We start from the raw sequence: 24,415 nt of genomic DNA, 5'->3' as shown, positions 1-24,415 counted from the left end.
GTACTTTTACTCTTTCTTATGCACACACGCACACACAGGATCTATTTTTCTTTATTTTTCTCAAGTAAAATTCTTAAAGTATCTGATGTATACTGTACTTAAGTATCAAAAGTAATTTTCTGATATTTAATGTACTTAAGTATTTGAAGTAAAAAGTAAAATTTCAGTGATTTTCAGTAGGCATAAGAGCAGGGGCGGTTCTAGGATTTCATCTTTAGGGGGTTTTAGCCCTCAGTGAGAATATAAAACAAGAAGAGTTTTATATTATATATTATATGACTACATAGTAAGCCAAAAGTTATGGTATTATTAAATGGCAAAAGTGGACACCAAAATTTTATGTATGATGTAATGATGCCAGTCTTGAATCAAATCAGTTCATGTATGTGTGCGTTCTCTACAAACAGTGTGTCCAATGCAGTCATTAATAAAAAATATTCACAAGACAAAGTCCAAATCAATAAATGTTATTTTTATTTAGTATTGAATGGATTGTTTGCATTAATATTTTGTTTGTGCTACAACTCTGGTAATAAAAATAGTGAAATTTCACTGCTTTTGGTTGCCGTCTTTGCGGCTTTCCGCCGATTAACGTTATAGATCAGAGGTGGCCAACGGTTTGCCCTGTTTCATGCGGCTCTTGCGTTCATACCGAAGTTTGCATTTGTGTCTTTTTAATATGCGTGTTCGCTTTGCTCGAGTTCAATGCGGTATTTTCGTCAAACGCACATGTGAGTGTTGATGAAAATACCTCAAAGGTTCCCAGTAAGAGCAAGATCATTTGAGTAAACAATTTGTGTCAAGTTCGCTCTCAAAATGGCAGGGAAAAAAAAGGTGATGATCATGTGTGCCCATGTGTATGATGTGGCTCTTTGCGGTAACACAGTAAAAAAATGTGGCTCTTGGTCTCTGACTGGTTGGCCACCCCTGTTATAGATAAACGCCTCCAGCTCTGACTGCGCGTGCACGCTGCGCGTACCTGTGCTTCTCCGTAGAGCGTGTCGCACACATTTCTTCTGATTTTATTTTGTAGTAACGAGTAACATCATTTAAAAGGTTGCGGGGACGAAATGTCTAGTGTTATCTGTTTTTTTTTTTCTTCAGTTAACCCTTGTGTAAATGACAGGTTTTATTTTTAATCATGACTTTTTTTAATCATGCTTTATATGCGTTATGATTATATATGATTATAAAACAGAAAGAAAGAAAGAAATAGAACAGCTTGCCACTGGGACAGTACCTTTAAAAGGACATCTTTTACCTATCAGCATACTGTAAAGTTTCCCCTGTGATCTACCCTCATTCACCGGACTACATTACCCATCATCCTTTGCACCCCGTCATCCACCATGTTTGTTTCCCTTGTCTGTTCACCCGGACTCTATTTATACTCATCACCACCACCGTGACAAATGAGTGACTGATTGCCGTGAACGTCATGTATAGACTATCTTAAACTTTCTTGTCTCTTTGAATTTTAAATCACTCTGCATTTATATACATTGCTCCATTAAAACCTCAACATGTGGTGAACACAACTCACCACTAAAAAAGTGAGGGGGACAAATTTACTTTTTATAAAAAGTGCGGGGGACATGTCCCCCGCGTCCCCCGCATAATCTACGCCCCTGGATACGTGACATTTCTACTTAAGTACAGTAAAGAAGTATTTGTACTCCGTTACATTACAACACTGGCTAAAAGGCTTAACACAGATTTGGGTGATACATTTTACGCTTTGTAAACAGTTGACTTACTGGGTTTGATCTGGGAGGACAACCGGTGTTATTATGTGCTGCCATTAAACAATTTGAAATGGTTTCAATAAAGGATTCTAACTAAACATTGACATATAACAGTCCATAAAAATATACTCTTCTAATCTTAACTAGTCAAAATAATTCAGAATTTCTGCCTATTTTTTATAAGATTTTTGTTGTCAAAGGTGTTAATATGAGATGTTTTATTTAATACGGGTTTAAATGAAATTAAATAAAATGGTGTAACACAACATTGGAGGATAATTTTATATTTCGTGCTTTATAAAAAGCTAAACCAGACTGGGTCACTATTGAATCAGGAGGACAAAAGTTAAAAATGTTGTCAAGGGTTAGATTTTAAAACCTGCCACATTTCTAGCACCAGACATGAGTGTAACAGTTGATAAACAGACACTATAAGTATAGACACTTGGCCATAACACATATACAGTATATGTGGGTCTTCTATAAAGTTAGAAGCATAAACCTCTTGTAGAATGACAATGCCCGGTGAACAAAGTAAACGCCATATAGACATGATTTGCTATATAAGAAAGATGGCCTTGAAGAACTTTGATGGCCTTCACGGACCTGGATACCATTGGGATTAATAGGAAGGCCTCCTTGCCTGACCTTACTAATGCTCTTATGACTGAATGAGCACACAAAGCCCCACAGCCACACACACTAATATCCAGTGAAAAGCCTTTATAGAAGAGTGAAGGAGAAATAGAAGAAGAAGCCTTTATTATTGCCACACACACATTACAACACAGTGGAATTCTTTTCATGTCACTGCTTCGGATTTTGAGATCAGACCACCAGGCCTTGCTCACGGGACCAACAATGGCAGCTTGTCAGTGCTGTTGCTTGGACCCCAACATCCTGATGACCAAACCCAGAGCCTTAGCTATTTTATAGCCACCACTTTATCAGCTTTGTGTGAACGATCACATTCCAGTAACTCCACTGACTCACAAGACACACACTAAAAGGTTAACAGACTTTAATCAGATATTACTCATGGTTATTGCACATAGGGGTGTATTTGCTGGGTCTCCACGTACCTTTAGCCATACTCTATTGTGTAGCTAGCATAACAACAGTGTTTATGTAATGTTTATTTTAGCTCAGTTAATTATTCATTTAAACAATTAAACATTATTTAAGTGAAAGTAATAAAACCCACAGGAAGTAAAGTAATATTGGTAGTATGTGGAGCAGTTTCCTTCACAGCATGATCCGCACAGCCTTTAAAAATATTTGGTATAAGTATTTGGCAACAGTTTTTAAATTGGAATGTAAAATCGTGCCCCATTAAAGGAAACAGCTTTTCTGACACTGTTTATTTAATACAATTTGAAATTGTTTCTGCTTTATAGGATCATTTCGGGGCTTGTTTGTGGGTTAAATTTTTGAAAGTTGATAAAAGTTTTATTTTCTATAAATGGTTTGCATAACGGATGAAGTTGTGGAGTGGGCCGGATGGCATCTCCTACTCGTGTGTTTCATGAGAAGAAGTCCTTTATTTCCTGTGTTTAGACTTTTCAAGTGATTTAAGACTATGGAAATGATTCTCCTAGACAATGGGCACCAAGTCAAGTGTTAAATGGAAGTTTTACTCATAGTTCCTGTGGCCAGTTAGGGGATTAAAAGTTATAAATTCCTCATATGGTTCAACACATGACTTTGTTCCCTCCTTTACCTCACGGAGTAGGAAGCTTTAGCTCATATGTACTAATTTGTTTGGATTTTCTGTGTAATATTAATTCATATTCATTCAATAGTGGATTTGTACCTTTGATTCCTTTCCAAAGTTTCCTTTGCATTTTAGCTACCAGATAGAAAGCAGACAGACAGTCTCTAATTTGTGATGTCATGAATTATTGGACATTATTAGATAATTATTAGACTGGACAATCTGAGTCTAAAATCAGGAAAGAAACAGGAAAGAAAGTTGAATGGAATGTGTTATATTGCTGAAAATCTTTCCTTTTCAAAATGAATGAAATTAATTCTACAAATAAAATGTTAAACATGACCTAAATATAACCTGATCATTTTGTGATAGCCTGCACGGTATATCACGAAAGATCTAATCTAATCTAATGTAAGGCCTATTCTAATAAACAGTAATAGTTCACTCTTTGTCTGTTTAGGAAGTACTTTGTACACCGTAGGAGACTTTCAGAAGAGGCTAGGAAGTGCTGAGAGAGAGTTCTTACAAACATCAGCTATCAGCTTTCTCACTCCTCTCCGGAACTTTCTAGAGGGTGATTGGAGAACCATATCGGTAAGATCAGCTTGTTTGGAAGGAGGTTAACACACACACACACACACACACACACACAAACAGAATTTATGATGAATATTTTTTACAAATGTTTTTGGAATTCTTTGGATTTACAAAGCTGGAGTATTCTGTCTATAACCAGGTCAAAGGTCAAATGTGGTTAGATCAACTGTATGTCTTTCAGAAAGAAAGAAGGCTATTGGAGAACCGGCGTCTTGACTTGGATGTCTGCAAAGCACGCCTAAAGAAAGCCAAGCTGGCAGAAGCCAAGGCTGCTGTGAGTCATGTTACTACTTGCTTAACTTTTTTTTTGTTTTTTAATAAAAAACCTAGGCCACTCTTTCTAGATCCGGATGCGCCACCCACCCCCCACCCCCAACCTCCGCATGCCTGTTCAAACAGTCTTTTGCAATTTTCCCAACTTAATGCAATCTTGCATTATTCAAGAAACCATATCTTCTCTGAATGGTGCAATATATCCCTGTGAATCACTATGATGATGAAGTAACCGCGTGAGCAGTGTGTTTACGTTTGCACTCGTGATTGAGTTGCGTCAGGACATCAGGAAATCTTCATGTGAGCTCTGCCATGATCATTACTGGAACCATTCATTGCAAAGGAAGTCGTCCAAAAGAGTCTAAAAATAGCATTTAGTCACAGCTACTCCAGATGCTAAGATGTTTCACTTTTGGCTTAGGGTTACATAATTGTTGAATTGTTAATACAATTTCATAGCTCTTACAGATGGGTGATTGTCATCATGTGTCATACCCAAGACAGTCTTTCAAAAGATTATTAAACCCTTTTCCTATTAGCAAATGCCTGATGATTCATCAGTGGGTGCCGCATGAAGGCAACATAAAACAAAAAAAGAATGTCTAGTCTTAAGTACGTTCATAACTCAAGAATAAAAATTGTTCCTTTCCACAGTAAGTCTATTCACTAGAAAATTTGAATATTGGCATTAAGACCTGTGACTCATTATGTGATTTAGAACAGCAGATACAGTTTTTTTTTATTTGGGTCTAATGCTTTTGATAAAGTGGTTAGAATTTCTTGGCTACTCAAACATACATAGCTGGTAGTTAGATAGTAAGACTAACTAGTACTGCTAGTTTAATTCATGTGAATACGTGGAACAATAAACACATTTTTGCATGTCGCTGGTCTGTGTGTTTGTATGTATGTATGTATGTGTGTGTGTACATGTGAGGAGTGCAATTGCTTATCTTTTTTTATGTGCATTAACATGTTTCTTTGTTGTCATTTGCACAGTGTGAGGGAGATGTGAGTACCAGTGTCTGTGTGTTTGTCTCACGTATTGTTTCTCTTTTGGTTTTCTCTGGTTTAACCTATACATTTAGCTATACATATAGCTATCAAATGTTTAGTCATAACAAACCAATATAAAAACATATAAAGAGCCTTTAAAATGTTTAACACAGATTAAGTAGACCAGCGTAGCATTTCTTAGGGCCTAAATAACATCTCAGATTATGGTAACATTTGGAATCTTCAGGTCATTAATACAGAACCATTGAATTCCGACTCCTGTACTTTTTAAACACATATGCATGAATATCTACTGTATTTTAAAGTCCATTTTTCAATTTGCTTTTACTTTTAAAAAGTTATACAATTGAGTACAAATTTAAAAACTTTGGATCATTTAAAAAAATGGCTTGCAAAAATAGAGCCATCAAAATGTTTGAGCGCACCAAAATTGGCATAGTTGTCTCCCTCTGCTTTTTTCACATTATTATTGGCCATATCTACAGCTGGTGGCATGAATGTTTGAGGGGTTTGTCTGTCTACAGTATGGATTTTAAAGGAAAGAATTGCTACATTAGGTGGAATCTAATTCCTATCCTCTGCACACAAAAACACACAATGCTCAATCGCCTGTCCAGTCTATTTGGTTGTACTAGTTTCTCATTTACAGACTATAAGTTTGATTTCCGTCTATCCATATCTGTTAGAAGACATCACAGACCATTACCTCATACTGTACACACTATACAGTCTGTAGAACAGGTTAACCGTTTCTCACCACGTTATCGAATCGGTAGAACTATTATTCCAACCACCAAAGACAGATTCACAAATGACCTGCCTGATCCGTCTCAACTGCATACTGTGCCCTTAAACACAAATGATTTAGATGAAATGACTAACAGCATAGGCACTATCTTCACTAGCACATTAGACACTGTTGCCCCATCCGAATAAAGATGTTTACAGACAAATCACTTGCACCATAAAGATGATTACAGATAAAAGACCTGCACCTGGTATAATAGTCATAGTCACACCCTCAAATGAGCAACCCGTAACCTCGAGTGAAAGTGGAGAAAAAATAAACTAGAGGTTTTTAGAAACTGCGTGGCAGCATCTCATGATCCAGTCTCAACTAAAGCTCTACACTCACAACTACAGTGCTTTTCAAGTATAGGACAGGAAGAGATAGATAAACCTATACCATTTTGTAGATTTAAATGGAGAATCCTTCAGTTTATTGCCAGTTAATTATGGGGTCCCTCAAGGATCAGTTTTAGGACCTCTGCTTTTCTCAATATACATGCTTTCCCTTGGGAAACATCATTAGAAGTCATAGGATTAGTTTCTATTCTTATGCTGAAGATACCCAGTTATATATCTCATCAAAACCAGATGAAATATCTAAATTGTCTAGGTTAACCAAGTGTGTTAAAGATATAAAAGATTGAATGACCTGTAATTCTCTATTGTTAAATTTTGATAAGACATAAATATTACTTATCGGCGTAAAAAAAAAGTACACCAAAGTTCTCACAATTCAACTACATTTAAGTCTAACATTATATTTAAGTCTAATATTAATCTTTATATAATATTATATATTTTTTGTATTATGTTTATGTTCTGTGAAGTTGCTTTGAGACAATGTCCATTGTTAAAAGCACTATACAAATAAATCTGAATTGAATTGAATCTAGTCTAGTGCTGATTGTACCAACCACACAAGATAAGAAGTTATTGCCACTTAAACAAACAGCCATGCAGCTGCAAGATTAACAAAGATGATAATAGATGAAAAAAAGATATGATATGCCATATTACAAAGGTATCTTATCTTCAAGATGCAGGTGTGGTTGCAGGTTTTCACTTTAATCAGCTCATCTCTGCTCATCTCAGCTATCGGTCAAACCAGCTGTGGCTTCTGATGCACCTGTGAGTGGAATGAAAACCTGTAGCCACATTTCTCTCTGTGCATAAGTTTTGATACCCCCGCCATATAATATGGCTATTTATGTCCGGTCATTTTTATTTAAACTGTCATTCCACAATATAGTAGAAAATAATGTTATTTCAACTGGATCATGGTGCAGTCACAACAATACAGTAGCACAGGACGCGATAAACAAGTAAATACACAGGACAGTGCATGTCAAATAGACAGGACAACAGAACAGTTCTGAGTTGATAGAAAACCAAATAAGTGCAATAAGTTTTCTGTAAACTTTTGCCCATTGTAGCCTCAATCAACTCTGCTAGTAGCCTATAATAAGATAAGATATTCCTTTATTCATCCCACAATGGGGAAATTTCTGTTACATCAGCAAAAATTTTAAAAATATAAATATATAAAAAGAATAAAGACATAAGATAATATACAGTATATACAAAAACAAAAATGTATAAAAAGAGTAGTGGTTACACTGAAGACATATTGCACATAGGTAATATTGCAAATTTTTTTTTCAAAATCTCTGTTATTGCACATGTTTAAAATGCTTTGTTATTGTTTATTATTGCAGTAATAGATATTATAATATATTATAGTCATAATTTATAATATATTATTTGATGTTATAAAATGGCCAGTAGTGATACTGTAAAGTGCAGGCTGAAAAATGTTCAGATGAACGTGTAGAGGATTTCTCTCAAATATTCCAAGGTATCCAGGTGGGTCTCACAACCCCTGGTGGATCAGAGAGGTTGAAATATTATATATAAATGATTATATGATTTACCAGTCTCTCTAGGATTTCAGAGGTTTTTTGTCATTAATGCAGTCAAAAATGATTTTGCTGTTGCTTTTTTTATGCAACTTGCAGAGAAATTTGTACCTTTCTTTTTTGCAGAAAACTACTTAAATTGGTGAAATTAAAAGCCAAAGTTTTTTTCTTTTAAACCACTACCAGTGGTTTAAAAGATTAGACATTAGACACTGTTGCCCCATCCGAATAAAGATGTTTACAGACAAATCACTTGCACCATAAAGATGATTACAGATAAAAGACCTGCACCTGGTATAATAGTCATAGTCACACCCTCAAATGAGCAACCCGTAACCTCGAGTGAAAGTGGAGAAAAAATAAACTAGAGGTTTTTAGAAACTGCGTGGCAGCATCTCATGATCCAGTCTCAACTAAAGCTCTACACTCACAACTACAGTGCTTTTCAAGTATAGGACAGGAAGAGATAGATAAACCTATACCATTTTGTAGATTTAAATGGAGAATCCTTCAGTTTATTGCCAGTTAATTATGGGGTCCCTCAAGGATCAGTTTTAGGACCTCTGCTTTTCTCAATATACATGCTTTCCCTTGGGAAACATCATTAGAAGTCATAGGATTAGTTTCTATTCTTATGCTGAAGATACCCAGTTATATATCTCATCAAAACCAGATGAAATATCTAAATTGTCTAGGTTAACCAAGTGTGTTAAAGATATAAAAGATTGAATGACCTGTAATTCACACATATGTTGTAATTGCTTTCTATGATTGCTCAACACGTTTGATGCGAAAAGGGCTTTGGAAGAAGTGTTGTGATGTGTCACATGACGTGTCATGGCCCAGATCTCTGAATATTGCAGAGTTGCTTGATCTTACGGTACTTTCCGCGTTTGCAAAATCTTGAAATCCTCGAGAGACTGATTTATTTGCAAGCCAGACAGACACTTGTAGACAGACACTCTTAAAGCATTTTTACACAGTATTCAGGTCAAAGCTAGGTCAAGATGACGGAGAGTTAGAGGGAGGCACATCGTTGGTTTGCCATGTTGATGACCATGTTGGTGCATTCAAAACACAGCAGAGTTTTTGGGGTCTCGATTCCTGTCCAAAAATTAAACCTAGTCAGGTACAAAAATTGACCTGTACTATTTATTCTTTAATACTAACCACGGTATGACGATCTTTAAAACTGAAGTAGATCTTGACGCAATACATGCTCCTTGAGTGGTGCAACCCAGCATGTGAAACCTTTCATCTTGCAGTGGATTTCCCTAATCCTTTAGCTAACTGATCCTGTTGGATCACTGTATGGATAAAAAATAATAATAAAATGTATGCATGAATGATAGGATTACACAGGCCAAAGGCATGTTAGAATCATTAAGGTTATTTTTTTATTTTATTTTATTATTTTTTTCTGCCATTTATTTTGTTTATTTTCATATGTGTTGATCTATAAAATTATGAATCACTGTATAATGAAACTGAGATCTTGCTTGACCTCATTGATACACACTATAAATATTAGAGAAGGATGTTGAAGTAAAAAAAAAACAAAACAAAACCAAAAAGCATGGTGAGAGGAGGTGCTGCTAAATATTAAGTAGGATATTACAGTATTGACACGTCTCTCCTGTCTGAGGCTGCCTGCTTTTTTGCAAATGACAAAAGGATTAACGTATAACTCTGCATCTCATGTTTTGCTTTGCTGCTTGCTTGCTTTTGTTTGTGCTTCCTTAGTTGTATTAAGTGTGCTGTGTGCTGAGGCAGTTTATCTGGATGCATGATTCTGTGTAAAATTCTGTTTCCCCCCTTCACTTTTAGGCTGCACCTGATTTTCAGGAGACTAGGCCACGCAATTATGTTCTGTCTGCCAGTGCATCTGCGGTAAGAGTGCTGCAGAAAATATTGGTCTCTTTCTCTTCCTGTCCTTTTTCCTCTCAAGGAACTAAGTCCAAATTCCCAAACAACAAGCACAGCACCTGGTTTACATGAAAACAATATGCTTGCTATTTTCACTCCTACATACAGACCTCAAAACATAGATTTATCCGCTCAAATGGTCCGTCTCACCCACGTGCATATTTTGTTCAAATATATCTTGTTCTAGTGAGATTAATCGTTTGACATCACTGGATGATTTTATTTTTAAGCAAATTGCTACAATTCCAGCCATAATGTTTACAATAGTTGATAAATATCGAAGAACAGCATTGGAAAATGGACTGTGAAAGGAATGTGTGTGGGTGGGTTCCTCTTTTTAAATGTGTATTTGTCTATTTTTGTCTATCCTCCTCATTGACCTTGTGTGATTAATTCATTTGTCTTGTGAATTTGTATTGGATTTTAAATGTAACTTTTGATGAATTCAGTAAATATACGTTTTTTTGTTTTGATCTTGTTATAGTAAGAGCTCAGAGTTGAAAATATTTGAATCTTTAGATGTCAGGTTCAACCTCAGAAATAGAGATTTAATCTCAGTATACGGTAAATGCGTTCAGATTGGTCAAAAACAGGTCATAGACAGGACGTCTGGAATGTACGTTAAAAAAACAAAACGGAACAAAAACAAAGACGAACCATAAAGCTACCATTAGAATAACCTGACAAGCTAAAACGATGCTATACTAGCTAAATAGTTACACTGGGCAAAAAAAAAAAAAAGTTTATAAAAATTAGTTTATAAAGTCGCGTCTAAAAGCTTTCAACACACTTACTTAACGCCAGTTCATATAGCTTTTATTTTGTAACGCTCCATTGACATTGACTTCTTTTTGATCATGGTGATACTGTACCAGACAACTGTGACTGGGGCTAAATCCTGCCTCTCTGAAAGCTTCTACTTTGCCCTGGGAAGTTCTGGAAGATTCACCTTTGACCTAATTTACATAATCTTTTTTGACTTTTTTTTTTTATACCAAAAAAAAAAACTGATATGAATCTATTCATATTAAAATTCTTTTGAGCTCCCTATTTTATTGGTTTCACTTTGAACATTGAAATGATCCGATTATGATTGAGGGCAAAGTGAGAGTTGGTTTAGTGATGTAGCTTTGCTGAGTCTTGTTTTGGAATCCTGCCAAGTATAAGTGTTGAGCACTTGTGGATTAGCCACAGATCATTTAAGTTGTGAGGTTGGGCCTCCATAGATCAGACTTGTTTGTGCAGCACATTTTACAGATGCTTGTTCAAATTTACGCTCAATTAAGACTTTTTCATGGTCCTAAACCCATTCCTAAACAATTTTGAGAAGTCACTGCCATTAGGGAATACTGTTCAAATGAAGGGGTTTACTCGGTTTGCAACAATATTTAGGTAGGTGGTACGTATCAAATGAACATTTACATGAATGCCAGCACTCTAGGCTTCCAGGCAGAACATTGCCTCCAGCTTTCCTACCTTCCTCGTGGACACCCACAGGCTGTAATAGATACTGTGATTCATCAGTGCAGGTCACCTTCGTGGCTCCTATATACAGTGAGCTGCAGATGTTTTGACATCTTTCTGTCAGAGGCTCAATAAACATTTTTTGCAGTTTGTGCCACAGTAGCTCTTTTGTGGGATCAGACTAGACATCTGATCTAGACGTCATCCCTCCGGATGTGCATCAGGGCAACCCTGTTGGAGCATGTTTGGTAGGTACTAACTACTTGCCTGAGAACACCACACAAGACCTGTTGTTTTGGAGAAGTTTGGACCCAGTCATCTAGCCGTCTAGCCGTCTAACTGTTTTCCTGCTTTCACCAAATCAACTTCAGGAACGATTCACTTGCTGCCTAATATATCCAACTTTTGGCAGGTACAAGATAATATAAGTGTCTTCACATGTCAGTGTTTTTAACATTATGGATAATAGGTGTAGGTTTGATGTAGGTGTAGGAACTTCTTCTCACTGTCTTCAAGTTTACTGTTGTCTGATAAACACTATAAATAGATTTTTTTCCAGCATGTGTGTGTGAAAAAGACAGCATGTGTGTTTTTTTCTATAGGCCTTGTCTAGTCACTTAATTACTTGATTTGTGTATTTTCTTTCAGGCATTGAATTCCAAGCCATTGCATCATCAAGCAGCACAGATGCTGAATTTACAATGGGTTTAAGTGCTGTTTAGTGTGGGAGTCTTGGCATGTTACTACATGAGCTAGGGATGAGATTTAGTAGTTTTGAGAGAGCGGAAATTATGTAATAATCAGATAAAATACTGCTTCTTTTCACCCTGGCACAAAATTGCCTCTTTAGGACGATCATGTTTGTGGATGAACACTTCATCGACATTGTTCTAATCTCTATAATGTGCACCACAATGCCATTTTTTCAGTCCCTATGTAATGAGCATATATTTTAAACAGGAAGCCATTTATATTTTTGTTTGTCTTAGCTGTGTGATGTAATGATGAAGAGTGCTGTTTGTTCACTTTTCCACCGTCTGATGCAGACGCAATTGAATGTAGCAAAAACACAATTGAATGTAGCAAATCTAATGCTATATTCTGTAAATATTTTGCATGTAATTGCACTTGTATACATGTAGTAATGTTTATCTGGATTACAGTGTTCTGGTCCTTATGTCCACAGTCCTGTTGTCTTGTTGCTTTGTTATCAAGCAAAATTTACTAGCAATTTGCTAGATTTCATAATGCCAGTTGTACTGGAACTTAGCCTTTCTCAGTTGGGCAGGAAGATCAAGATGGCTGCCATGCATATTCTGTGTTTATTCAGTGTATCAGTTCAGTGCACATTAACGAAGTGTTGTATGTGCAGCGGCAAGTTTCTGGTTTAATGCCCCCCAGCGTATATTTAACATTTTTTTTCCCCAACACTTTAGCAACGGTCCCTAACATTTCAGACACAGATACTCAGATACGTACACTTTAGAGTATGTTGTGTACTCTGTGTAAATAATCAGTATATTCATAGAAAGTTTTTAATTAGTTAATTACTTTTTCATTCGCTGTGACGTTCATGTAGTTTTACAATACAGCATGTCCATAAAAAGGGGAAGTTATTATTTTTTTTCTTTAAACAAAATGTTTTCCATACTTTAGCTTTTACTCTAGCTTGAAAGGTTGCGATGGACTTTTAACGGAACACATGGCAAGCACAAGAAATGAAATCATGTAGAGAATGTTTTGTTAATAGAGCGACATTGTGCTGAAAAGTGTTAATTTCCAGAATATGTGGCAACGTGTGGTGCACCCTGTAGTTTGGTTTGCTGTGTGCGCATTATAGTCTCGAGTAAGACCGAGTAAATATGGAACCACACTATAAAAAAAAACTCTTAGTCCTCAACATGCTCCAATGAACAAGAGTCTTGAGGAAGCTAGCTGTAATTATACAGTAGGGTTTTCAATGGTAGGATTTTAGTTTGTTTCATTTGGTAATAAATATCAGGTTCTTAAGTAAATCCACCTCATTGAAATTGTCTTTTTCAAGGAATTCCTTTACACTGTCATATGTGGCCTTGTGACTCAATACTTCCTAGTGTAAAAACTCCCAGTGTACATACACTGTAATAACACCAATGAATAAATCAAGGCACATGTTAAAACCAGAGTATTTACCTATCATGAGTCAGATGTCTTTGGGGATGTGGTAGCCTAGTGGTTAAGGTGTTGGGCTACCAATCAGAAGGTTGTGAGTTCGATTCCTACGTCCACCAAGCTGCCACTGCCACACTTTTTTTTTTTATAGATTCTGATGAATGAAATAGCTTCTAATGGCCAGCCCTGGCCTCATCCACACATAACCCTGCTCAGTGATTAATAATATAAACTGTGGCTTTAGAGAGTAAAGCCAGGCTCGTTGCGACTCAGTCTAATTTAATGTCATCACTGCATGAGTAAATAGCTAATGCCTCCTCTCTTGTCTGTTGTGCTGCATGAAATCAGCTGTGGAGTGAAGAGGTGGACAAAGTAAGTATACACATCTTTCTAACAGGGGTTATTAAAATTGCTTAGACAACATTAACGTTACTTCCACCCTCCTGTTCCACCACCACCACCACCACCACCAATGTAATCATTAATGTAGACATTCTTCTTTGGATGTACAGGCTGTTTTATTGTAGGCTACCTGCTTTGAACTTTGTGTATGAATGAGTATGACCTCTATATATATATATATGAGTGTGTGTGTGTGTGTGTGTGTGTGTGTGTTAGGCAGAGCAGGAATTGCGTGTGGCGCAGACTGAGTTTGACAGACAAGCAGAAGTAACCCGACTTCTCCTTGAAGGCATCAGCAGTACACATGTGAGTCAGATCTTATTATCGCAAGTATCTCTATGGTTCCACAATAACACACCAAGTGTAGATCAGATAATAAAAGCTGCTCCCATCTTTTGTCAATATTTGCATGAATATTAATTTAATAATGGATTGATTCCCCCCCCTTATTTTTCCTATAACAGCTGGTTTTACATAGGTTGTGACGCAGATGCCTCGCAAACAAAAATGTTCACAGTTCCTAATTTAATTATGTCTATATTGCCATGTAATATCTTGCCCTGTATTCCCATAAAGATTGACTGAGCGATCTATTAAATTCATTAAATATATAACGATTTTTGGATATGATGATGCATGGATTATAAGGTTTTTTTTTGTCCGTATAAAACTTAGATATCTAATGGATAATATGGATAGATACATATATAGACAATGTAATCTATAATTGCAATTCTTATGAGATACAGGATTTTAATGTAATCGTACATTAATCCAAGTTTAGCCAAATTTAATTTAATATTTATAGCATTATTTGTAATGTAACTCCTGAGAATTCTCTCTGACTGCTTTGTGCAACCGATTTATTGTTCAGTTATTAGCAAATATTTTTGTGCTGATTAAATTCATAAGGTGTTAAGAGACAACAGAATGGAATAAACGTTCCCTGATTTCTGTCTGATCAGGTAAATCATCTGCGTTGCCTGCATGAATTTGTGGAAGCCCAGGCAGCTTACTATGCCCAGTGTCACAAACACATGCAGGACCTTCAGAAGGAGCTCAGTAGGTGAGTCACAACACAAGTGGAAACATGTTAGTACATTAACTTTCATTGGCACAGTTAGACTAAAGAGCATTTATGTTCAATACACTGCATTCTTCTTACTATCTGTAAGTATATAAGTACTATCTAAAACTATAAGTTTTATCCAAAACATGAAATCGGTTATTATAAAGTCCATGTTTTAAAGTGAAAGACAACCCCAACCTTTGCCATCACAAGCTCTGATCTACAGAAGGCCAGAAAAGTCAGGAAATTTGCTCAGATCTACGGAAGTTCGATGTGGGAATATGGGAATACAACAGCTGTGAGCATCTGAAAGTTGTTTAGAGGATATGGAAAATGCTAGAGATCATTTGAACACCTTCCTTGAACACCAAAGTAGATACTTTCATTTATATGTATTAGTCACGTAGAAACTTTTGCATAGGTTTAGAACAAGTTAATGTTTATAACAAAACATTTAGTATGCTGCGATTCATAAATGGACAAATGTTTGTTCAGATAAAAAATAAAAGTTCAATAAAACTAAATGATTAATGATAAATAATCAGATCAATTTATTTTCATAAATAAATAATAATAATAATAATAATAATCAGACAAAATATTACACCTGAGTATTTTGCTTGAATATTTTATTTTTACGTCAGTTGGTTAGATGTAAGCACACATCTGGAAAGTAATGCGTGTCACCTAGGAACTGCTCAGTGTAATCCAAATAGTATTTTCTACGAATATTTAATCTCTGTGTGAGTTTTGTGGATTTAAGGACATTTGAAACCATCAGCGTTTACATTTTCCTGCTTTTGAATGGCCTTCAGTAGCAAGAAGCCTCAACATGGATTAACTGATTCAAAAAACAACTATGGAATGTTTTCTTTCAATCCATTGCACTCTGCATAGAAATCCATCTATGTTACTTTAAAGAATATCCCTAAGCCAGGGACTGTACTTTTTTATCTGTATAATTGACACCAAATGTTCAAGGATGCAAGAACTGTATTTATAAATCTTTGACTGAAATGATTTCCTCTCTCTTCTTTCCTTTGGGCTTTCAGTACCAATGGAGATACGTAAGTCATTTCCTTTCTCCAACATGCAGCACTAGAATAACTCTTGGAAGATTTAAATATTCCATGAGTTATTCTAGTGCTGCATGTTGGAGATACGCAAGTCATTTCCTTTCTCCAACATGCAGCACTAGAATAACTCTTGGAATATTTAAATATCTCTGAATTACAATGGAATGGCTTGGAATGATGTACACCAGTAAATGCTTTTTCCAGATGCTTTTGGCCCTTGCCAAACCCGATGCTTATGCTAAAATAACTGAACGTCCCTGTATTGAGCAATCATGGAACGTTTATTTGAGCTCTGTTTATGTTCGTTATTGCTGTGTTCTGCTTACAATGAAGTGCTCCTGCTAAAATATCTAAAATATTAAAAAAAGTTTTAAACAACGTGCTTAACAGGAAAACCGAGTTGAACGTGCAAAGCCGTATCAGAAAGGGTGATTACAAATGACAGTCATGTGATCAATGATACAGCTTCATACTCATAACATGACTGAAATAGTAAATATAGAGGTGTCTGGTCACACCAGTGTATAATAATTGCAATTTTGTATTTCTTGGCAAGGTTTCCCAATGCCTTCGCTGCGAACCCCTCTGCATCAGCGATTTCCACTTCCTCTACTCTCTCCAGTGTTGCTGTGCCCGGGGTCTCCAACCCGGCTGCCTCCTCTAGCTCTCTGGACACACTGAAAATCGAGGAGGTGCAGCCTCCAGCCACTGGTACACGCAAGGCCAAAGTGCTGTATGACTACGACGCTGCAGACACAAGCGAACTCTCGCTGCTTGCTGATGAGGTGAGCTCAGTGTGTGTAGCCTGAGATTGTGTGACTAAATTTCACAATGTTAAGTCAGGTCAAGAAGCTTTTATTGTCATTTTAACCTTATATATATATATCTGAAGCATTATATGGTGCAATGAGACAACGGTTCTCCAGGACCAGGGTGTTACATACAGTAGAACAACACAGAGCTAAGGACATAAGTAAGTTAGTCCTAGCCAAATAAAGTGCATCTGTGCAACCTGGAGACAAACAAACATTACCAAACCTTACAAGACAAAAGACAAAAGACAAAATTAAATCGTCCCTCCTATAGTTGTGTGGCCGAAACTGCACTTTTCAGGCGAACTTTCTGACGCAAACAAGGTGGAGAAATCAGATAAGGAAGATAGCTTTCAACACAGTAAGTACAGATTGTCATCAAATCTCATCATAGACAGCTGATAATTAGTCTGTAATCTTTTCATATTTTATTATGCTTTAGATGGTTCTACATGAAAAAACGAAAGCCTTCAAAAAACAATTTCTTCTTGCGTCAGTCGATAATCTCCCCTGTATCTTTGTAGATTTATAGATAAGGAACTTCTGCTGTTATCATTCCAGGGCTCTTATTCACAGTAAACACAGTAACACCCTTGGTACTATTTGGATTAATATTCGTCACTGCCTTCTCATTTCTGTCTCGTAGAAGAGGATGGCTTCCTTTTTATCTCTTAAGCTTTTCTCTCTCATGCTGTCACAGTGTAATAATTATATCTGCTTTCAGCTAGAGTTTGTCCAAAAACCTGTCTGACTCTCGTCCGTGCGATATCTCAAGAACGAACACCTAAGCCTGTGAAGTTTATATGTTAATATTATTGTAACTGGCAGTCAACAGGAATTTGGAATTGACCCAGTTAGGGCCAAGGTCACTTCCTTTCTTAATGGAGTTCATTTTACAGATATTTCCAACATGAAAACAAAACAGCTTTGTGCCAGTTCCTATTTATTCATTATTGTATAACTTTGGAATGACTTTTCAGGAAAAAAATGCCAGTAAGGGTGTTATGCTCTTGCACTGTTTGTACCAGGTTGCACAGATGCACTTTATGTACTGTATCTAGGACTAACTTACTAAGTCCTTAGCTCTGTCATTGTTTTCAATGTTGTCTCATTTCACTGTGTACTGCGTCAGCTATATATGAGTGAGTGAGTGAGTGACGTGACATACAGCTAAGTATGGTGACCCATACTCAGAATTCGTTCTCTGCCTTTAACCCATCCAAAGTGCACACACACAGTAGTGAACACACACACCGTGAACACACACCCAGAGCAGTGGGCAGCCATTTATGCTGCGGCGCCCGGGGAGCAGTTGGGAGGATTCGGTGCCTTGCTCAATGGCACCTCAGCGTGGTATTGACGGCCCGAGATTCGAACCCACAACCTTAGGGTTAGGAGTCTCTAACCATTAGGCCATGACTTCCCACGACTTCCCCCTAAATGGTTGAAATGACAATAAAAGCTTCTTGACTTGACTCTGTTTTCCGTCTTTTCAGCTTATTACAGTCTATACCGTCCCAGGCATGGATCCAGACTGGCTGATCGGAGAGCGGGGGAATCAGAAAGGCAAAGTGCCGGTCACATACCTGGAGCTGTTGAGCTAAATGTGCAAACACAAACACACGCACAGACAGCTAGTTGCACACGGGGTGATGTAAAAGCTTCCTTACAGACGCAGTTTCAATGTATTCCTGCTGTAGTCCGGTTTGTTGGGGTCAAAATTTGTTTGTGGGATTATAATGGAAAATTTGCATGAGCAAAACTATTCAGAGCTACCAGACCTGACCATTCTGTGACTTGGACATGGATATTTTGTGTTAGCTAGGTTCAGCTTCAATTCCTACCCCATAATTTTATAAAGGTTTGAGAAGTCAGCTTACTATGAGGAATTTCAAAAGGATATGTTTAATGATGTCAGCTTCCAAGATACAGCAAGAATATAGATATAGAATGTAAATACGATGCAGAAACATCCTACTTCTGTTCTGCTTCACATGACACCTGTGTCTTGATGCCCATCAGAGATATTCTTGTGATTATTATCGACACTGTAATGAATTCTCCGACTATCTTGTTTTTCGTTACTTGTGTTTACTACAGAGGTTTAGATAAGTCAAATTAGAAAAAGATATGGTATATTATTTCGAGAATTTGTTTGGATGCGTTATACAGAAATTATATGATGAATCACCCTTCACACCACTCCATTAAAAATATTTATGAAAGAAATAAAAACACTATGGAATGTGCTGTAAAATGAAAATAATCAATGACCATGAAGATGATTATTTTCCTCTTACAGCATGCTCAAATAATACCTCTTTATACCACTGGCATCAGTTATACATGTATTTATACCATCTGACAACTACTATTATTTTTCCTGATTTAGGTTTGATACTCTATAATTGTAATCAGTCTATAACTGATGTAAGTCTACAAAACAATCTAGATCAGATTTAAACAGTTTTTATTTTGAAGTTAATAAGAAGCCACAAGTACACAAGTGCAGCATGTTACTTAGAAACTGCAATGCAACATCCTTTAACTTCTGTCAGTTTCAAAGCACTGGCACTGGAGACTTCTTCCCTCAATTTTTTGGTTTATTAAATAACATATTTAAAATTTGATTCCGAGGAGAATCTGGAATGAATGATTGAATCATTGTGACTAATGAGATTCAATAATTTGTCAATTTGTCTGTGGTTCTTCCTCACAATTTTTTTTTGGGAATATTTCAGATTGAAGACTAATTCACAAAGGAAAATGCTAATAGATGGACAATTGGACAAATTTTTTAATTTCCATTCCGTATCACATGCATTATTACCTGAAATTACCAATGTCACATAACCTGGATATTTAGTTACATACCTTTATGCTAAACCTCACTGATGACAAAATGTAATCTGCGTGTAGACATAATTTGTTACACAAATAACTGTCAATTCTACAAAGTCTAAACATTAACTCTTCCAATTTGATGTCTAATTTAAACATTCTGTTGAAATATTCTGCCTGTGTAACCTTAAATCATGTTTTTTTTCTTTCCTCAACCATCCAACTAAACAAACTTATTTAAAGAACGCTAACAATAGCTTATTTACATCATGTGATGAAACTGGTAGTGTTTGTGCGTGTTTGTGTGCTTTTATTTCATTGCCTGAAAGTAGTTTTACAGTGGCAGAAACAAAACCGGTTTTGACGTTGACTGTCTAAGAAAGTGTCTTCGTTTGAATTCAGTGTGACTCAACTTTGACAAAGATACACATTTGTGTGGTTTGTGGGACTAAAGTTTGTAAATGTTTCTCAAAACGGGTCCAATTATAATTAATGTGATATTTAATTTCCGTTCTCCAATGACTTCCCTGTGAACACGTTACTCTGGCGTTTTACTATTTTTTTCTTTCTTCATCTGTGTAATCGATGCTTGTTTAAAAAAAAAAACACAAAAGCGAAAGACTGAAACTTGAAACTTGAACATAATAAAGAGAGCTTTATCGAAATGCTTTTTTTTGAGAGTCATCATTCTCTTTATTATATATTAGTCATACAGTATGCCTTGGAGCTTAATTTGAGGCGTTCCCTCTATGACACACAATCCACATATTTATGGCAGTGACTCAGTTTTTTAGAATTTGTCTTGCTGCACTTGAGCTAATTTTGAAAACCCTGTTTAATTTTGATAACCTCTAGTTAAGTATTATTATTGTTGTTAGGGGTTCAAGCGCGAAGCACTGGAAACCTATTGTTTTTGTTAGGATTTTTATTATTATTATTATTATTATTATTATTATTATTATTATTATTATTATTATTATTCTGCCCTACAAATGATCGTGCAGCCCAAACCGTAAGGCCTAGAGAGCTCAAACTTGGTACCAACAGATGGTAGTACTGGTCACAGTTACTCAGGCCCAAGGACTCAGCGAAATCGGCCAATATCGGCCAAAATCGGTCAACGCGTTTGTGCCCATAACTCCTAAACCGTATGTTCAAATCTCAAGTGCTTTATATCATTTGATAGGTCTCCACAGACTGAACAACTCTTGGACCAATGCTGTCAATCAAATTGTTCATTAATTATTCTTGATCAGGTGAAAAACCTACTTTTGCGAACTAGTCCTAGGTTTTTCGCCTGATCGAGACCAATCCAGCGCAGTAATATTCTCTGGAGTCTCAATGTCAATAATTATTGAAAAAAGTTGAAATTTTGATTCATCATCACTAAGGGGCCCCAAGATGTTCGAACATGGGTGGAGCCAACTTTTGCTAAAATGGCAATAACTCAAGAATTAAATGAGCTAAGTGTGGTGTTCATTAATTATTCTATGACAGAAAAATCACTAAAAACAGCTCTAACTATGTAAAGTGTTGGTCCGATTGACTTCAAACGTGGTGTGCAGTGTCTTTGTCCAAGGTGCCTTGAGTATGTATGTAAGGACATTGGCGTGTCTCAAAAAACATGGCCGCTATCGGCCAATGAAGTTTGAGCACCAATTAGACAAGGTTAATGGAGGCCTATCAGAATGAAACTCGGTGGGCATGTTCGACATGTGGTCCTAGAGGTCTGTAAGAAATTTGGAGGAAATCGGCCACTAGTTGGCGCTAAAGAGTTTTTACGCCACTGTAATCACGTAGTGCTTAATAAACAGTAATAAACAGTATCACAGTATTGATATACTGAACAACTTTGCCTCTTGGACCAATGCTGTCAATCAAATTGTTCATTAATTATTCTTGATCAGGTGACAAACCTACTTTTGCGAACTAGTCCTAGGGTTTTCGCCTGATCGAGACCAATCCAGTGCAGTAATATTCTCTGGAGTCTCAATGTCAATAATTATCGAAAAAAAGTGGAACTTTATCCTTTGGCTTGCCATTAAAGGATTATTTATGAAATGGGCGTGGCAAAGAATAATTCAAAGCCTATAACTCATAAACGAAAAGTCTAATTTATACGACACTCATTGAGCACATGTGACATATGACCTTTAACAATCATGCCAAGTTTTATCTTGATCGGACGATAGGTGGCGCTGTAATTGGCAAAAAGCTGCACACCATGTATTTTCAATGGACTGCGTTGGCTGTAAATGGGCTTTTCCATTACTGATGTAATTGCATATAGGTTACAAATAATGGAGTGAGCAATGTGTGTTAATTGAGTAATGTGACATAAGTGAGTAGTGTGATGCAAGTGAGCAGTGTGATGCAAGTGAGCTGTGTGATGCAAGTAAGCTGTGTGATGCCTGTGACCTGTCTAATGCCAATAATATGAATGATGCCAGTGACCTGTGTGATGCAAGTAAGCTGTGTGATGCCTGTGACCTGTCTAATGCCAATAATATGAATGATGCCAGTGACCTGTGTGATGCAAGTAAGCTGTGTGATGCCTGTGACCTGTCTAATGCCAATAATATGAATGATGCCAGTGACCTGTGTGATGCCAGTGAGCTGTGCAATGCCAGTGAGCTATACGATGAAAGTGTGCACTGTGATGAAACTGAGCAGTGTTATATACAGTAAGGAACCTGTGTAATCAAAGTGAGCTGTGTGATGCAAGTTAGCTGTGTAATGTAAATGAGCAGTGTAATACAAGTGACCTGTATAATATAAGTGAATAATGTGATGTGCACTATAATTGTTGAAAAGATATATAAACCATATATTTCCAATGGATTGCATTAGCTATAAATTGTCTTTTTCATAATTGATCTAGATGCGTAAAGTCTAGAAAACATCAAATCTGTTTCCACATGTCTTTAAAAGCCTGAAAGGCCCTAAAGTCTTGAAAGGCTTTAAAGTTTTGAAAATCCTTTAAGGCCTTCAACACCCTAAAGGCCTTAAATGCTTGAACCCCGGGAAATGCTGCTTGCAGCTTTAATTATATTTGATATTACTTTTATATCCAATAATAATTAATAATAATAATAATAATAATAATAATAATAATATATTTTATAGCTGTATGGGAAAAACAATACATTAAACATTCCACTAGATTAAAGCTTGTTTTCTATATTTTTAGTTAGTTACTTACTTAATCTCTTAGTTAGTTACTTAGTTAGTTACTGTTAGTTGATAGTCACTTAGTTACTGTTAGTTGATACTTAGTCACATAGTTACTTAGTTATTAAGTTACTTAGTCACTCATTTAGTTAGCTAGTTACTTACTTTGTTACTTAGTTAGTTACTTAATCAGTCACTTAATTGATTGTACAGTACATTCCAAGACAGTTCAACCAACAAGAGCATTCACAAGAGTGGGCTATTTCAGTTCATAAAGAGTCCATAATGAGAAAAATTGCTGATTTAGTTTTTCCATATACTGCACATTTGATTATAATGTGTATTTATTTGTCTTTTTAAGTCAAGTCAAGTCACTTTTATTGTCACATAACCACAGCACATGTGCCATGGTGAGTGAAATTCTTAGGAGCGAACTCCAGAAATTGCAGAAACAATTTAACATACAGATGAAATTAACAGGTGAAAATGTGCAATATGCTCATACATATAGTCTTGGCTGCTCATATACATTTTAGCAGCCAATATTAAACCGTGCAATAAAGGGCGTTTAATTGGTAAATAGGTTTTGCAGCCTGCTGTGGCAGTTACAAAACACAATGTAGCTGCACAGCAACAAATAAACAGATACCAAAACAAAATAATTGTTTGTTGCAGTTATTGCTATTGGAGCTAAGGTAAGCAGTTAGCATGAGTCAGTGCATTTTGTGATTCAATGAATTCTACAGGGAAATTCCTGAATTGTGAAATTCATAAGTTTTGTAAACATTATTTTATTTTCACCTAAGGTGTGGTTTGTGTTTTGGGAAACGAAGAAGGACGTGTTTTTCATGTTGCTCTGAAACAGTAACATGAAAAAAATAAAGAAGCAAACAGATTCCTTTTTTTTTTTTTTTTTTTTATAAGAAAGCAGATGAATTTGGCTCCACAGAGACAAAATTAAAATGACCTCCACATATCAAGAAATGCAATAATTTGCTGTGACAATTTATGTTCATTTCAGGACATCATGGAGAATACAATTACGTAATATATTGCTTTATTTTCTGAAATCCAAGCATTTTTTTTGTAATATGTAATATCAATATTATTTTGTTGGCAAGGTAATGTTTGGTACTGACTCAACAATGCAGTCAATAAAAGAAACATCTATATATAAACATCTACCATGTATATGTGCAGTGGTGTGAAAAAGTGTTTGCCCCCTTCCTGATTTGTTTTTTTTTTTTTGCATGTTTGTCACACTTTAATGTAGTTTTTAAATGAAATCTTAAATAGTTTTGAATAAAATATTAAGGGAAAACAAAATCTAAACCTACATGGCCCTGTGTGAAAAAGTATTTGCACCCTAAACCTAATAACTGGTTGGGCCGCCCTTAGCAGCAAGAACTGCAATCAAGCGTTTGTGATACCTTGCAATGAGTCTGTTACAGC

General features: G+C 36.2%; 1 protein-coding gene across 6 annotated transcripts in view; it reads left to right on the top strand.

Annotated features, from left to right (window-relative positions):
- Positions 1-20,457, top strand: part of sh3glb2b (SH3-domain GRB2-like endophilin B2b) — a 36,459-nt gene extending 16,002 nt beyond the window's left edge. Inside the window, exons 4-12 of one of the 6 annotated variants that reach the window (XM_060863267.1) lie at positions 3,920-4,053; positions 4,238-4,330; positions 9,879-9,941; positions 13,941-13,964; positions 14,211-14,300; positions 14,960-15,060; positions 16,116-16,130; positions 16,696-16,924; positions 18,448-20,457. In XM_060863267.1, coding sequence (XP_060719250.1) covers positions 3,920-4,053; positions 4,238-4,330; positions 9,879-9,941; positions 13,941-13,964; positions 14,211-14,300; positions 14,960-15,060; positions 16,116-16,130; positions 16,696-16,924; positions 18,448-18,555 — 857 coding nt within the window. In that variant the 3' untranslated portion in view covers positions 18,556-20,457. The remainder of the gene's footprint in view (positions 1-3,919; positions 4,054-4,237; positions 4,331-9,878; positions 9,942-13,940; positions 13,965-14,210; positions 14,301-14,959; positions 15,061-16,115; positions 16,131-16,695; positions 16,925-18,447) is intronic. The other 5 variants (XM_060863270.1, XM_060863269.1, XM_060863268.1 and 2 more) reach the window with 5 other exon arrangements.
- The last annotated feature ends 3,958 nt before the right edge of the window (positions 20,458-24,415 follow it).

Source organism: Tachysurus vachellii, chromosome 26 (assembly GCF_030014155.1).
Source record: "Tachysurus vachellii isolate PV-2020 chromosome 26, HZAU_Pvac_v1, whole genome shotgun sequence".
NCBI lineage: Eukaryota > Metazoa > Chordata > Actinopteri > Siluriformes > Bagridae > Tachysurus > Tachysurus vachellii.
This window is presented reverse-complemented; position numbering and strand designations above follow the sequence as displayed.